At 33.1% G+C, this 17574-nt stretch overlaps 2 protein-coding genes, 3 non-coding genes and 1 pseudogene across 6 annotated transcripts in view; 5 read left to right on the top strand and 1 right to left on the bottom strand.

Moving 5' to 3' along the window:
• The window catches only part of LOC118062917 (tobamovirus multiplication protein 2A), a 56683-nt gene that overhangs the window by 4200 nt on the left and 34909 nt on the right, over nt 1-17574 (bottom strand). The gene's annotated exons all lie outside the window — the stretch shown is intronic.
• Nucleotides 4633-9674, top strand: LOC140955427 (tobamovirus multiplication protein 2B-like). Of its 2 annotated transcripts, none has more exons than XM_073408329.1 (4): nt 4633-4754; nt 7416-7488; nt 7615-7811; nt 8957-9674. In XM_073408329.1, the coding sequence occupies exons 2-4, from the start codon at nt 7443-7445 to the stop codon at nt 9035-9037; spliced, it is 324 nt and encodes a 107-aa protein (XP_073264430.1). In that variant the 5' UTR covers nt 4633-4754; nt 7416-7442; the 3' UTR covers nt 9038-9674. The 2 variants fall into 2 exon arrangements, with proteins under 2 accessions (XP_073264430.1, XP_073264431.1); XM_073408330.1 differs by lacking the exon at nt 8957-9674 and adding an exon at nt 8170-8912.
• On the top strand, nt 10407-14854 carry LOC118062921 (ribose-phosphate pyrophosphokinase 1-like; annotated as a pseudogene).
• LOC118062977 (small nucleolar RNA U61) lies at nt 17159-17246 on the top strand. The gene has a single exon (XR_004689854.1). It is a non-coding gene; the product is annotated as a small nucleolar RNA U61 (small nucleolar RNA).
• On the top strand, nt 17302-17389 carry LOC118062978 (small nucleolar RNA snoR14). The gene has a single exon (XR_004689855.1). It is a non-coding gene; the product is annotated as a small nucleolar RNA snoR14 (small nucleolar RNA).
• On the top strand, nt 17448-17538 carry LOC118062975 (small nucleolar RNA Z101). Its single transcript, XR_004689852.1, has one exon. It is a non-coding gene; the product is annotated as a small nucleolar RNA Z101 (small nucleolar RNA).

Genomic DNA, 17574 nt, shown 5'->3' with positions numbered 1-17574 from the left:
TAGACTATTGACATGCCATTTACTAGATTATATCATGATAAATTATTATCAATATGTGACAAGTAATTCCATATAGATTTTTGAGTTAATTGATTTCTTAATGATGGTATATAATTATAGAATGTCTATATGTATAGGAAATATTGTGCTTATTTTATTATTTCAATTCGGAAGTGAATGAATAATAACTTTTATGATCATTTGGTTTAGTAAAAAAATAACTTGAAGTTCAAATTACCTACCACCTAGATTAGTTATAGTTTTGATGTTCAAAACTATCTTATTTTTATTTAAACTTTTAAACCAAAAAAAAGATACAATTTTTATTATTTGTTATCAATGGTTCTACTTTTGCTAGCTTAGTCTCCACATTTTATCTTTTTTTTTTAAAAAAAAAAAAAAAAACCATTCCATACAAAAAAAACATTATCATGTGCTTTAATGTTGTATAATTAAATAAAAAAAAATGATCTATGGGATAAAAGTCTTATTGAAATCCAATGACGTGTGCTAAACGAATTGATTTGAAGTTTTGGTTGGTTGACTCGAGTTCACTTGTTTTTTTTAGTGGTTTTTTTTATCAATTTTGTCCTTCAATATTGAGTTAATATAGAGATTGAGCTTTTCAATTTATTTATTTTTGCAAGATTATCCTCGTGGATTTTGATGTTTAACTTGATTTGATCCAAATAATTCATTATGTTTTTCATTTCAATATTAAATAAAAATAGCATCCAATATGAACTGATTTTAAATTCATGGTTAAAATATATTTTTTTTTAGGAATTTTTATACTACTCTACCTATGATCGTAATGTGAGCCAATTCTACTATATCCAACTAATAAATCATTTATTACAAAAGAAAAATATTATCCACCCTATACAATGACTTGTTTTGCGAGATCAAATATCTTGATCTACCATGTATCTTTTTATTTTTTAAGTTTAGTCTATAGCTATTGTTGACAACTTCTTTTTACGTTTATTGGCACTTATAATTGTTTGATTAAATAAAAAAATATTTTAAAAAATACAATTATTAAAACGCAACTAGGTACTATGACCTGTGTTGTGAGATCAAATATCTTGATATATCAATTATTTTTTCAATTTTTCTCCAATTTAAGTTTTGACTTATCATTAGTGGCTATTTTTCATCAAATCATTCAAAAAATTTGTTACATAAATCCATACAAAGTAAGTCGATAATGTATATAGTTATACAGTCAATTATCCAGCACATAAAAAGAAAAAATATGAATTGTCAACCATTGTAAGATAGTCTCACAATATTATTTAAGATAATGTTGTCCGCATTACTGTTTTTAGAGCAGGCTACATTAAAAGAGACAAAAAACAAAAACATATCTTACTAAAGTTTTTTATACTCAAGCAAGACTTTTTTAAAAGAAAAAAATATTGATTAAGCAAATTAGGTTAAATGATAATTTAGCAAATTTATTTATAAAATCACCACCCGCTTGATTTTCAAGAAACCTGTCTTTAATATTTGAAATGCATCATCTTAATGATTTATCATAAAATATTTACTTTTGAGGTGAAATCAATTTAAATTAACTTTTTTTTCCCTTTGTTTAGGTTTTTTCCTATTGAATTTTTACTTTACATGGTTTTAATCAAAGGTGATTTGATATTATTTTTTTTTTAATTCTGTATATATTCAAATATGGATCTTGAAGTATCTATATAAAATCCTTTATTGAATCCTAAAGTATATAAAAATCACATAAGAATGTTGCACTTTTTTTTTATTCTCTTAGATTTTTTTTTTATCTAATTAGATTTTTTTCTTTGTAAGGTTTCAACAAGACATATTTTTAGTATATGATCATTCCAAGAGAAATGTTATAAAATCTATAATTATATATATTAAATGTGCCATTGTCTTTTTGAACTTTTATGAATTCTTGAGTTTAGTTCCTTAAATTTTCATGACATAATGAGTTTTTTAGTATTCTTTAATATATATATTTTTATAAATAATTTATTTGTCTTGTATTTGATGATTGAAAAAAAATTTAATAAAAAAATTATGAAATTCTCTTTTATGAATATCTATGTTATTATTTATTATTTATTATTTATTCAAAGAGTACGAGTGTGATGGTTGTTTTTAAAATGCTAGTTAAAATAGTTTTTTCTTGCTCCGTTTTGTTTTGCAGGAAAGTGAATTCCTTTTGGAAAGTGAATTCCGGGGAAAGTGAATTCCTGGAAAGTGAATTCCGGGAAAGTATTTTCGATGTTTGGTAGTGTTATGGAAAATGAACTGGAAAACACTTTTCCAGTGTTTGGTTATGTCATGGAAAATGAGCTGGAAAAATAACTTATTAATATTTTTATTTTTCTCAAGTTTATTAAAATAATGAGGAACAAATCTTACAAATTAAAAAGTTGAATGAGAATGAAATTGAAAAAAAATATAATTTCATAAATTATCTCAAATAAAACAAAATAATAATCAAAATAATAGGAATCAAATCTAAAAAAATTAAAAAAAAAAATTAAAAATGAAGAAATTAAAATAATAATAATCAACATTTCATAAATTATTTCAAATAAAATAAGTAACAATCAAAGAATGAGGATCAAATTTGATAAAATAAAAATTTTAATAAAAAATGATTAAGAAAAAAGCAAATAGCAATTATAAAAATAAGGACCAAAGTTAATATAAAAATAAAATTTTAAAGAGATGAAATTGAAAAATAAATATTCAAAACAAAATATGTATAGCAATCAAAAGTTTGAGGATCAAATTTGATATAATCAAAAAATAATGACATTTCTAAATTTTTCACAACTTCCGGAAAGTGTTTTCCCCTCAAATTTTTCAGGAAAACACTTTCCTGAAAACCAAGCCAAATTTTCCTTTTACTGGAAAGTGTTTTCCATTGACCAACTTTCCTATTGGCAAACAAACACAAGAAAGTTTGGAAAGTGCTTTCCCGGAAACCACTTTCCGGAAAACAAACACAGCTAAAAGGAAAACACTTTCCTGAAAACCAAGTCAATTTTTTTTTTTTGACTAAAATTGACTGGAAAGTATTTTCTGTTGACCGGAAAGTGTTTTCCATTGACTAGAAAGTGTTTTTCGCTGACCGGAAATTATTTTTTGTTGACCAACTTTTCTAATGACAAACAAACACAAGAAAGTTTGGAAAATAGTTTCCTGGAAAATACTTTCCAGAAAACAAATAAGCCTTACTAAATTTTAGCTAGAAAATAAAACACATGAAAACGAATGTTCTTATCCCGAAACTATCTGTTTTGCGAGACAAAGGCGCGAGATATCTCGTTGGAGTCTGGCTTTCGGAACTTTGTGTAGAAAGTATCTTTCGACTTTTCTAGCCACCTAAAACCTGATAAGATCACTGCTCTCTTTAACTCTCTCCCCCTCTCCCAATCCCAAACCAAATCACAGCCTCTGTCCAGTTCCAGTTTCCGTTGTTGATAAAGATTAAAATCCGCCCATCAAAGGTTTTTCACTTTCCTTTTTGTTCTTCTTTAACCCATCAAGAAGCCAAACGTACTAAAAAAAGAAAATGAAGCTCTCCCTCAATCTTCAAGATGACCACCAAATCCAAAACCCTCTCTTGAAGGCCAAACTACCCATTTCAATACTCAATCAACCTTTCACTTCTATCCTCACTACCACCACAACAAACTCCATTTCTGACCTCACTCTTGCTCTCTCTACGAACTTCCCTTCAGGCCCTTCTCTCAAGCTTACCTACACTCCATCCACGACAACAGCCAATTCTCCTTTCTCTCTCTCTCTTAAATCAGGCTTAGGCCTTTTTGGTTCTCCACACGATTCCCCTCTTGTTTTCTCTGCTCAGTTTTCTCTCCCCAATTCAAGCTCCAACTTGATTTTACCTTCTTTCTCTCTCCAATTCAAGCCACAATTTGGCCATTTCTCGCTCCACAAAAGAACCACCTCTCCACCTTCAAACCCTAACTATGATTTTAATTGTGGGTCCCAAACCACAAATAGGCCCCATTTGGAATCTGGGTCACCTTCAAAATCTGAACTTGGAAATGGGTTTGCCTCAGATGGGTCATCAGGTTGGCAAGAATTGGAATTAGAGCCATGTAATGGTACAGAGAAAGAGGGGTTTGTGAATCATAATTACATTGATGATGCTTATGGAATTGGGTTTTCTCCGGAGAGGCAATTAATGTGGAAATATGGAAAAAAGAGAGGGTTTTTTAGTGGAGTTGGTGTAAAGGCAAAAACAGTGTTGCCATTGACTAAAAGGGTATTGATGAATTTGAGGTGGGCTGTGAATTTTCCTGTTGAGTTGGGGATTAAAATGCCCTACTTGATAGTGAATAAGATTGGGATTGAGAGGGTTGAGGAGTTAAAGGAAGTAAAGAAGGAAAAAAGCAATGAGAGTAATTTGGGAGATTTAGAGTTGCTGAAAGGAATGTGCTTTTGGATGACAAGGGATTTGGAGGTGTTAGAGGCTGAGAATAGGGAGATGAAGCACTATTTAGAGAATATGAGACTGGGAATTTTGGCGAGGAATTCGCGCAAAGAGATCAATGGTGTTGTTAAGAGAGTGGTGCCAGCTTCAAGCGGTAATCTTGGTGAGTTTGAGCAGTGGAGGAGCAACAAAAATAATGGAGAAGGAAATGGGCAAAGAGAAGAATTGAAGAAGCCTGCAGAGAAGGTGACTGACTTGGAAAGTGAGTTGCAAAAAGCTATTAAAGCTGCTTCCTTTTAACCAGGTTTGAAATGCCTACAATGTATGACCTCTAGTTTGTACTTGAATGTATATATTAATTGAGCTTTCGGTTTTATGTAAACTATACCACGACCAGCTTGCGGCAAGGATTTAAAATGGGTGGTATAGCGGTCTTTATTATACTAGTTTAGGGTTTTGGTTTGAAATCATTGCCAACCCATTATGGTAAAAGTAGGGATTGATGATAAATATTTGTATTTCTTCGAACACAAAAAGGTTCAAATGATCAAGAAATTCAAAGAAACTTCTGCATTTATGATTGCTTTATTTTGGTAGCCCTTTGAGCTATTTTCGTCCTTTCAAGTGCTAAATTTTTAGATCTGCGTTTGGTACTTCCAATAGAGCTGACATATTTTTAACTGGTTTCTGATGAACTTTTCAGTTTGTTTTTCAGTATATAGAATAACCCATTATATGACACCTAAAATGGCCAGATGCTTATTTATCTGCTGAAGTGTAGGCTAAAAATCTTCATTTCAAGGAAAGAAATGTAGCAGTGTGTGCGAACAATTTATTCCAATCTGTGTGTATGTTAGTTACATGTGAATAATGGAGCTTATTGACTGATATTTGTCAATCAAATTATGAAATATCTGATTAAGTTCTCACCAATTTAGCAATGCTTACAGGTTTTGCTGGAAAGTGGATGATGTATTAGAAATTTATACTTTCTTCAGAAGATATCAGGGATGTCTTGTATGTGTTAGCTCCTTGTTTCCTTGTTTTTGCTTTTCTTTTTCTCCAATGGTTTATATCAGTAGATGGTTTGCTATTATTTGAATGATATCAGGTTTGTGTCTAGTAAGTTAGGAGTATGTGCAAAAAACTGATTAGCTATTAACCTAGAGGATGTAAAGGTGTCTTGATCATCACTTAACAACAACTCCTAAATATCATGTGATTTTGAGATTATTTGCTCGAAAATTTATTTGTTGATAAGTAAAGTAACAAGTGTTTACATCTGGGAAGAAAACGTCATTGCTATAGCTATCTCGCTTTTCATGGTCTGTCATGGTGAAGATAACTAATTTTAGTCTTCTTCAGTGAAATTCATCTTCAAGCCCAGTTGCCTCAGTTACCCTATATATCTTTCTGAATTGTTGAGACTATAGTATTTGGCTCCATACCCACTGATTTTGAATCCTTGCTTGATCTCTGAGCACAAGTGGTCTAAAGAGCCTGGTAATGGACTACCTACCTTCCATTAAAACCAGATGTTTTTAACAAGCTGAGACGTTAATATTTCAAATTCATTTGCCACAAAATCAATCCCAAGCTCTGTTTCTTACGTCGTGTTGGTCAGAAGAGGTTTCATGTTCTTGGTTGTTAAGAGAATTTGCATGAGATCACCATAGAATGTGCGGATCTAGTTGCTCCAGTGTACTTAGATTGGCAGGTTCTTTCAGTGTGCACGGTATTATTGCTCTTCCAAAATCAGCATGTATTCATTTTGACTGAGCGTTACCAAGTAAAATGGTGAGACTTATTTGGATTATGTGCACTCATGCGTTTTATGATTCCCCTTGCATATTGGAAGTCATTCAGCTAAATATTGATCTTCAAGGTTCCCTGGTTTTCTTTTCGAAGCTCTTATGCCCTGGTGAAAATGAATTGCTGGCTTGGGTGTTGATACAAGGTGCTGGACTAGCTCTTGTGGAAGCACAGTTACCCATAACAACTGGATTTGGAGGGAATAGGATAACAATACCGGGCACGACTTTCACCTAATCGGTCAATTGGCTGCATGAAGGTGTCCTACAAAACATCTTTCTGTGTCTACAGCGATTTGTGAATACCATTAATAAGCCACTCACTCCACAGGAGATGCCCTGACGTTGAATGACCAAGTCAATCAGTTGGCGGAGACCAATATAAATCCACTGCATATACTGTATAGTTCTTGAACTATAGCAAGACGTGTGTGCTGATATTGTAGGGATCAAGAAGATGATTTTGGACTTGGAAGGCCTTTTCTACCATAAAAGCTTCGGTAGATTTTAATAGCTTCAGAATGAAGATATGCATAGCTATGTTGCATGTGATGTTTTCATTAGCAGAAGGCATTTCTAATGAACGAATTATTCAACCTCGGTGGCCTTCAACTACCAGGAATCAAATGATGGAACTTGAACCACCGTTTTAACTCCTCCGTAGGGAGTCATGCGTTACCTAACAGGTTTTGCGTTTCGTTTGGGGTGCCTGGAACGGGGTCGAGGTGCGTAATATATGGCCAGTGTAGAACAATGGCATCGATGTCTCATATTTCTAGCCAATCCAACCTTTTTGTTCATCAGCCCATCATGAAAAGCCCAATCCTCATTGAGTTTTTCGGCAGCTCAATCAATATCCAGGCTAAATTGCTTGAACATTGACAGTTCGATTAAGATTATAGTGCTCAACACTCGTTACAGATTTGTTGTAAGTTACTGCTGTCTAGATCATAATTTTATTGCAAGTCAATCTACTTGGTTGTGAAAATTAAACAATCTAGAAACCCAAAACCTCTAGGCCATCCACTTGCATTTTGTTTTGGAATATGTTATCATTTCATAAATGAATGGAAATATTAGAGAATATTAGAATTGTAATATAAGGTTGCTGCTACAGTGGTGCATGAATCATGACATTTCTGCTCTTATCCTAGACCTGGTCTTGGCTGGTCTGGTCCACAATGCTGGGGATTCGGGAGCTTACCTCACCTAGGAAGGAGACTGCAGGTAAGCAGAGGATGGTTTAGTAAAAAGCACAAAACTTTGTACTACATATATAAAAAGACGACAATAAATCAAGAAATAAAGAATGAATGCTATGTCTTTTGGCATTGGTTGATGATCGGTGATCAGAAACATCTCATGTGATGTCTGTTCCTGGAGTACAAGCAAAGCAAATGGAGAGAGCAATAGCAAGATCAACATCATCAGCTGGAAGTGCATGTGCAAGAGAAGGCACAGCAAAATCAATAGTGGCTGATCAAATTTCTCACGCTGTACAATCCACCACCAATCGCCTTCACCTCATTCAACAACCCTCTCCTTCCCATGTACCTCCGTCTCTCCCTTCCTACATGCTCATTAAGATTCTTCATGCTTATTGTAATTTATTTTATTTTCATCTTCTTCTTGCATCTTTTGCACTCTTCATCTTCTCCGTGTTAGTGTGTTAGAAGTCACGGGGTTTGATTTTGAGACAGGATGTGGAAATAAAAGGATGTTGATGAACGTTGGCCAAGTAGGTTTGTTCAGTTTTGTATTAAACAGTCATTTTTCGGTTCTGTTCATATAGGACTATTTAGTCAAAAATTGATAGTATAGTGAATTTGTATTAAGCTATGTGATTATGGAGAAGAAGATGTAATGGGATTTTAATTTCTCTGATCATTAGTGTGTTTTTTTTGTTAGGAATTATATGTGAGCATTGGTGGAACAAGCTTTTCTAGATTTGGATGACAAGCCAAATACTGCATCTTTAGGCTCTCTGCCCTAAGAGGAAATGGGTGCAAAGGAAAAACGTATAGGATTGCTTGTGTGCACTCGAAAAACGTATAGCATAGCGCTTCCAGAATTCTGCTTCATGGAAACAGAGAAAAGGTTTAGGATGAACTTGAAGAGACTGTAACGCTTCCAGAATTCTGCTTCATGGAAACAGAGAAAAGGTTTAGGATGAACTTGAAGAGACTGTAACGCTTCCAGAATTCTGCTTCATGGAAACAGAGAAAAGGTTTAGGATGAACTTGAAGAGACTGTAACGCTTCCAGAATTCTGCTTTTCTGCTTCATGGAAACAGAGAAAAGGTTGAGGATGAACTTGAAGAGACTGTAACGCTTCCAGAATTCTGCTTCATGGAAACAGAGAAAAGGTTTAGGATGAACTTGAAGAGACTGTAACTCAATCTGTATTTTGCTGCTGACTTTCGAATTTTAGGACATTTTTATAAATCGTTTTTGGTGGCCTTGTATGGGAAAGAGTGGAAACACTGAAGCAGACTTGAGCTAAAGATTTAAATACCTGTAACATAATCTGCAAAAAGAAGGATTAACCATTGACATATGCATGCAGCCCTCTTTCTCTAATTTAGTACACGATAGCTGTAGTTGCAAATTGCGTATAGAAATTTGTGAGTCAGCAAAGATAATCTCACGTTAATTAATTGTTGATGTCAAGCTTACATCTCTTTTGTCATTTGCAGGCCAAGCTAACAAAGCTCCCAAGGAACCTTCCGGCAAAAGCTTCTACGATCAAGAACATTGACCAAATTTTACAGAACTGATCAGCTGAAAATACCATTTACTGCTTTGCTTGACCGATGACTGCTCTGAATGTATACAACCGGTAGCATCATCTCTCTCTCTCAGGAATCTCTAGGAATCTGAGTCATCAAGTCAACCCCAAGCACATGAAGAGTATATTTAGCAATACGGTAGTGGTTGTTTTTCAAATAACTTTTTGTACTGAAATATATGTCAATGATTTTTTTTTATTTTTTAAAAAAATATTTTTGATATCAGTACATCAAAACGATTTAAAATATACAAACTATATTAAATTTTAATAATTTTTTTTTTTTTTAAAAGAACACGGTTTCAACCACGTTTCCAAACGCTTCCTAAGCATGCTTTTGACTAAAAAAAAATATCGTATAGCCTGCATGATCTTAAATTGCGTATGGAGCATGCAAGGGCATCCAATTACTGAACCCACGAAGGAAGAATTTGCGAATATTTTCCACAAGTCAAAGAAATTGAAAAGAATCCCAAAAGTACTCGCTGCATCGTATTCCAACCGACCAAAGCAAGCGCTCACACACGTTAGTAGAGTAGAGTTGAGAATCCCTAGAGCTGCCACTTGGATTTGGTCCCCACACACGTGGCGGCAGTATAACACTAGAAGTAGCATCCATCATACCTTTTTTCCATTCTTTCTGACTCCAAAAAACCCCAATCACTCAATCCTAATTCGGCAACCTAACGAATCCTAATCCTTTAATTTTAGTCACTTCTTTCTACTAATAACAGATTAAGGACTAATTAATTATAAAATCATCTGGTTGAACTGGTTTTATGATTTCTTTTTAAAATAAGGTTTTGAGTTTTATAAATAGATTATATTATTGTTGAGAGAAATTTTTTAGTAGATTGACCGGTTTGACTAAATTAAACAAGGTCCAATAAATTTTTAAATACTAGGATTTAGATTAAAAAATATTAATTACAAGGATGGCATACCGATTATGTGGGCTGTGAATTTGTGATCTTTTATGTTATTATTTATTTGACAATAATTTATCATCTTTGCCGGTTATTTTACTAATTAAGTTGTTTTTATTTTTTAGAAATAATTTTTATTTAATAATAATTTTTTTGTATTTTTAACATTGAGATATTAAAATTATATATAAAAAAATTTATGTTGAATTTTTTTAAGGGTCTGTTTGTTTGGCATTCTAGTTGTACTGTGTTTTATTTTTTTTTTTAAATTAATGTTTTTTAAATTATGCTAATGTATTAATATAAAAATATTTTTTAAAAAAAAATAAAATTATTTTAGAGTCTTCCTAAATAAAAAAATATTTTTAAAACACAACCTTAACTACAATTCTCCTCAAAGTAGTACTTAGCAGTAGGTCTACTATAAAAACAAAGCAACTCCTAAAGGAGGTAAAGAGAACACAGGAGGGTGAAGGGTGAGAAAGAAACACCTCCACCGTCTCCTGAGACTCTCCTCCTCTTTAGAAGAGACTCTCCTTCTCTTTAGATTTCTTTCGACTTTCTCTCACCCTCATCGTCTGTTTGGCATTAGTTTTGTCCATTCAAATTATTTAGTAATAAATAAAAGTTAAGCCAATCCTCAACCCTAAACTTCGAGAAAGAAAAAAAAAAATGGCGTCTTCATTGGGCATGCAATCGTCTCCTTCACGAACGGCGTCGTTTTTGAAGCCCTCTTCGTCTTTGTCTCGTTGCTGTTCTAGACAAACAAGTTTGAGTTTCAATGGCGCTCGCACCCGAATTTCCTCTACAAACACCATTGTAAGCTAGAATAGAATCCAGTAATAATAATAATAATAATAATAAAATAACATCTTTCTTTTGTTTTCCTGTTTTGAGCCCTTTTTTTATTCGTAGGCTCAAAGCTTGTTGCGTGCTTGGTAAAACTAATGAGACAGAGACACGCACACAAAGTTAGAGACATTCTATTGAAATTGATAATGATATGTTGTTTTTAATACTATTTTTATTTGTGTTTCCACGTTTTTTTTAATTTTTTCACCTGTTTCTTTTTTCCTTATTTAATAATTGAATTTGGGTTCTTAATAGAACAAACCTGATTTCTTCGAAGCATTTGAGGATGGTTTTGATGAATATGTTTGATTATGGTTGTATTCGTGAATTACTTTATTTTGTTTTGGTGTCGAAAGTTATAAAAATCGGTTGCGCATATATATATAAATGGATAAAGGATAAATTTTTAGCTACATAAAACTCAAATTCATTTCTTTTTGCTTTTTTTCTTACTGCAAACGAAGCGCCAGGGGATGGGAAGTAAATTCTGTGTTATGGTGGTAGCTGTGCATGTATAGTGTCTTTGTGGAAGAAGAAAAAGGAGTTGTGTTTGTTGCTTACTGATTCCAAGTTATTTACTGTGCCAGAAATGCGATATTGCTGAACCATTGAATTTTGGAAACGGGAAGCCTCCTATTCCTGTCCTTAACGGCCAGACCTTCCCCAAGTTCTTGGAATCTGCCCGAGTGGATAAAACTGTTAACAGAAATGATACCAGGCTGAAATTGTTTTCTGGCACAGCAAATCCTGCTCTATCTCAGGTAAGTATTTAGTTCTTGATAGTTGTATACAAACGAGTTATGTTTATATTGCCCTGTCATCTTGATTTTGCTCCTCGTCAACTGGTGGAATATTAAGACTTTGCTTGTACAAAAATCTTATCATGTTTAAACTCAAATGGATGTTGCTCTTCATGCTGAAATCTTGTAAGATGTTCATTTGATTTAGTTCCTCATGTGTGAAGCTGTCATTTTCCTCGTTGACTTTGATGAAAAAGCTTATTCTCCAGCATGAAATTGGGATTGTTTTTGGTGGTATTTCGCATCGTTCTAGTTAAATACTCTGACAAACTCATAAACTATATTTCTGAACTACTGTAGTTTTCTATATGATTGGAGTTTTGCTATTTGTTAACGTTCGTCTTTCATCCCTAGGAAGTTGCTTGGTATATGGGCCTAGAACTGGGAAAGATCAACATAAAGCGATTTGCTGATGGTGAAATATACGTTCAGTTGCAAGAGAGTGTTAGAGGATGCGATGTTTTTCTACTGCAGCCCACCTGTCCTCAGGCAAATGAGAATCTCATGGAACTTCTGATCATGATAGATGCTTGTCGGAGAGCATCAGCCAAGAACATCACTGCTGTGATCCCATACTTTGGATATGCCAGAGCTGATCGAAAGGCAAGTTTTTATGGCTGGGTTTACCTAAAGAGTAATATTTACAACTATTACTGGGAAATGCTTGCAAAAGCTTGGTCATGGAAATTAAATATTTGCCGGGCATCTATTTAAGTGTTTGCACCAGTCATGCATCAACCAAATTAGATGAACAAGCATTTCAATAACCTTTTCTTCCAGAATAAAAGATTGATGCTAGATAAGTTGTCTGGCATATAGAATGGAAAATCATTATGTCAAGGATCAGTCTAGCTTTTAACATCTGTTTCATGTTTGTGCTCTATTTCAATACAGTTTGATTTGGCTGTAGGCAGCTTTTGTATGATTGGTGCCTTTAATTGTTTTTATCATGACTGTTTAAGATATTAAACTATGATCTCCTGTTGTGTATATTTACTGTTTTCTTTCTTTCTTTTCTTTTTATTTGCAGACTCAGGGTCGTGAATCCATTGCAGCCAAACTTGTTGCAAACCTTATCACAGAAAGCAGGTGCAAACCGCATTCTTGCCTGTGATCTTCATTCTGGGCAGTCTATGGGTTACTTTGATATTCCCGTGGACCATGTGTATGGCCAGGTAATTACTCTGCAGGTTTTAGTTGTTGATCATTACTCATCCAGATTTTTACTGATTTCTTATATGTTGCTTTTGTGATTCTAGCCTGTGATTCTTGATTATCTTGCAAGCAAGACAATTTGTTTTAGTGATTTGGTAGTGGTTTCACCTGATGTTGGTGGAGTTGCAAGAGCACGGGCTTTTGCCAAAAAACTGTCAGATGCTCCTTTAGCTATAGTGGATAAAAGGCGTCAAGGACACAATGTTGCTGAGGTAATCTCCTAACCACATCACTGCTGAGCTGACAGTATTTTCTTTCTTTATAACTTGATTACTGCACTAGACTATCAGGTAAGCTGTTTGCTTTTTTACACATCCAAATGATGTTTTTAACTTTGTTATCTCACTTGAAAGATTATGTATGAATTCTGTTACTTTGCTTACTAGCTACCACATATTTTCACTGCATGTACATGTTTCTCTGGTAAGTGCTAATTTCATATAAGCAGATATTCAGTTTGCTGTATTGTAGATGTTTTTTTTTTGGTTTATTATCTACTTCAGAATCTCAAGACTATGCCTAATCTGATACTGCAGGTTATGAACCTTATTTGGTGATGTAAAAGGAAAGGTTGCAGTTATGGTGGATGACATGATTGACACTGCTGGTGAGTCATCTTGATTTCAAATTCTAATCCAAGACAAGGGAAAATTGAAATTTTACTTGGCATATGATTTGTTGACTTTTCAAAAAGAGTTTTTGTTAGATGATTATATCCAATTCCTTTTATAATTTATTAATATAGGACCAAAAAATCGGTTGTGCAATGTAGGTACAATTGCAAAAGGAGCAGCTCTTTTACATGAAGAGGGGGCCAGGGAAGTTTATGCATGCTGTACTCATGCTGTTTTTAGGTACTTAGTTCATTTACAATATCTGATTAACTTTTTTGATGTGTGTATAAATAATTTCTACTTTTCCCATGTATAATTGAATTGATTTCTTGGATTAGCTGGAGATTCTTGAACGTATCATCAAAATAAATTTTAATCATTTATCAAGTACAAACATGTTTTCAAGATCCACTAGATAGGAGGTACTGGTAGTTCAATGTCCAAAGTGAAATGTTAAAGACAGCAGTGGTTTTTGTCCTTCCTTTTCTGTGTTCCTAATAGCTTTTTTTTTTTTTTCAAGCTGTCAGCTTGCAATATAACTTTTTGATTTTTCAGTTCAAAGTTCTGAATTTTTATGGACTTGGCATCCTGTATGTAAAAAAAAAATCACAGAAAGATTTTACAACGTGGTTTCCTGTATGGATCATAGTTGCGGTTCTCTTGTATGATTTTGCCAGAGTGTTGGATATCCACTGAATAAGTATTTTCTGCCTAAGCATAAAAATTCATGATAATATAGAAGCGAGATAAGTAATTGTTAGTACAAGAGCTTTAGACTTCCTATTGGAAACTTGTAACTTCAACTCTCAATCTACATTAACTATTTTTCATTCTTGTCATTGTTTACATTTTTACCCTTTTTTTTGGGAAGCCCTCCTGCAATTGAGAGGCTGTCCAGTGGCCTGTTTCAAGAGGTTATTATTACAAACACAATTCCAGTGGTGGAGAAGAACTACTTTCCCCAGTTGACTGTGCTTTCCGTTGCAAGTCTGTTGGGCGAGACAATTTGGCGTGTTCACGATGACTGTTCCGTGAGTAGCATTTTTCAATAACGTAGGAATATCCAATGGCTGTAGATCCTTTTAGTTCACACATGGATTCCCTAGCCAGATGGCGAAGGCAGAGATTGTAGGTTTAAGTATTTCATAGTAGAAGAAAATCAATACCTGGGGCTTCTTCATCTTCTCCCCCGCCCAGTAACATGTTTCTTTTGTTTGACTCCTAGTAGGCTGGATCCGTTGAATATTGATATCTGCTATTGTCTGCTTCTATATTCTACGCCAGGGACTTGTCCTTGACTTGGCTTCGAGTATTTATAATATTTGCAGGCAAAATTTCAATTGTCTTACAAATGAACCTCTACAGAAGTCTCATTTAACAATACAAAGATTTTACCCAATTCCTGTTTTTAGCCTTCTATCATTGATTTGGATATTACTTGCGCTCTTTGTATGAATGTGTGAAAGTAGAAATTGTTGGCTTGCATCTGGTCTTTAAGAGCCTTGTTCATGTCAGCTGTGATTTTATAGAAAGAATGGATAGTTCCGGGGGCTTCTACAAGGAAATTTAGATAAGCAACCAAGCCTGTTCTTTGCTTCTAGCTTGATGGATGTTCTTTACATGCAAAATTGAGGACCTGGAACAAAATGATGAACACTGTTCATGGATGTTCTTTGTATGCAGCATTTAATATATTTCAATCCTTATTGTATGATAGGTTATACATATGTAATTGAGTTTTTATTATTTGATGAGATATGCATATATAAAATTGAATTTGATCCTGATATTTTTCTTTTGTAAAAATTACATTAAAAGAACCTTCTTGGTGTTGGTGTTGAAAAACGTTGTAGCTTTATATTAAAAAATATTGTTTGCTTATACAGTGTAATGACGGTTTTGTTTCTTCACAAAAAAAAAATTAACACTATTTACAATGAGCATTAAGGTCTTTCATATTATCGGTTGGGACAAATAAGGGTTTTTATTTTTATTTTCATTTTAATTGTACAATGAAATAGTTTAAAATATTCTTGAAAGCCAAAAAAAAAAAAAAAAGGCATTGAGGGGTGTTTTTATATTTTTCACAATGTTTTTTTCCGTTATTATAATACTAGCTAAGGGAAAATTGTATACTTGATCCATCGAACTTTCCATTTAATTTTATAAGAAATAAAGATTAAATACGAGTATCTACCATTTGATGCATTTCCACAAGTGACACTTCGAGGTTAGGAGTATTGAGTAGAGCCCAGAGATTAATGAACGATAAGATACATTATAGGATAACGTAGGAGCAAAACAATGAGAATCAAATAAAGAAATTAAATAAGGAGCAAAACAAGGATACATTATACTGAATAAAAAAGCATGTAAGTCTCAAATTTATTGAGTAAAGAAAAAAACCAAATATATATTTGAAGAAATAATCAACAAAAATAACAAATCACTTGTATTTATTCGGTGAACAAGTTAGTGATGGACCTTAAACATCATTAAAAAACTGGGTATAAAGAAGCCAAACTAACATGCTCTAATGAACTTAAACCAGATTGATTGGAGTTGCTTAAAGAAAAAGTTGTATAATTAAAAGAATAATTAGTTGATGATAAAACTAAAAGAGTAAAGAAAATGTCGTCCAAGGCCCTATTTGGTTTTGTTTTTTAAAAGTATTTTGTAAAAAAATTTAATTTTTATTCTATATTTTTTCTTTGCTTTAAATTAACATTGTTTTGTGTGTTTTTAGATCATTTTGATGTGCTGATGTTAAAAATAATTTTTTAAAAATAAAAAAAATATTATTTTAATATATTTTTGAGTGAAAAATATTTTAAAAAATAACCACAACCACACTCTCAAACACAAGTTTAGTTATCAATGCTAGAGTTTAAGGATAATACTTATAATATAGAACACTTAAGGACTAAAGGCAAAATATAACTCTAGAGTTGGTATAGAGGATGATCTTGGAAATTCATACCTCACAGGATAAAAATTACTATGAAATTAAATAGAAAACATTATTATTTAAAGTAAATTATCATATAGAAAAACATTGATTTTTTTTTTAATATTAAGAACATGTAATAAAATAAAAGATATTTTTAGGGAATATTAAGATATATGAATTGAAGTACAGCCACGATGTAAAATATTAAGTTTTAAATTATTTAAAGCCATTATAGGGTTTCATATAAGCAAGTTCAAGAATGTCTGAGCTGCTAAAAACTATTAAAAAAAAACCTTTAAAATGTGTTTTCAAAGTATTTTTTTAGTTTTATAAATAAAAAATATAAAAAAATTCCAAATTTCATTTTTCCATTCCCATTTTTTTTAAAATTCTCTGTTTGATCATCCCTATTCTATCATCGATATAAACAAATAGATTTTCTTTTTTCTTTTTTCTTGCTTTTAACCGGTTTTATTGGGTGAGTATACATACAATTTAGTCACGTGTTTTCACGTGACGTGATAAATTAGGGTTTAGCCTTGTTTTCTTTTCTGCTTCTTCCGCCGTTTGGTGTATCTATAAATATCCTCACTATCCCACCTCCAAATCCCACTGCCCCCCGTCGCCTATTTGTCTCTGTGCTAACTCCCTCATTAACTCACGTCAATTAGATTTCTTAGTTTCTTTGCAGATTTTTCCCCCGGAAGATCTGCGTTTCTCTACTCTTTACGTTATGTTTTAATTTTGAAACTTATGCTGTGATGAAATTCTGTGTTCCAGAGACGGTCTCAGATGAGGTCGTCTTTGACGGTTACACAACCCTCTAAGAAGTTCTGAGCTTACCCTTTTGTGTGTGTATATGTGTGTGTGTGTGTTTGGTTTTTTGACGATAGAAAGCGAGGTGACGATAGAAATTCATGTCTGTCAATCCACTGACTAAGTAACTGTGTGATGTTACTGTGAATCCCGACAGGTTCTGATCGCTTTCTATCTTGGAAGTCTTGTTTAGTCTTTGTTTGCTTGTATGAAAGGGTTTTATGTCTTGGGGCGTATGATGAATCTCATGTTTTAATGGGTAATTTGCGTCTGAATTTTTCTTGATGCTCTATCACCTTGGAGACCTGATGCCCTTTTCTTAACTGTCGTTTATTTTTTTTCTTGATCTTTTT

This window comes from Populus alba, chromosome 3, assembly GCF_005239225.2.
Source record: "Populus alba chromosome 3, ASM523922v2, whole genome shotgun sequence".
NCBI classification, from domain to species: domain Eukaryota; kingdom Viridiplantae; phylum Streptophyta; class Magnoliopsida; order Malpighiales; family Salicaceae; genus Populus; species Populus alba.
Note: the sequence above shows the minus strand (reverse complement) of the source record. Positions and strands in the feature narration are given on the sequence as shown.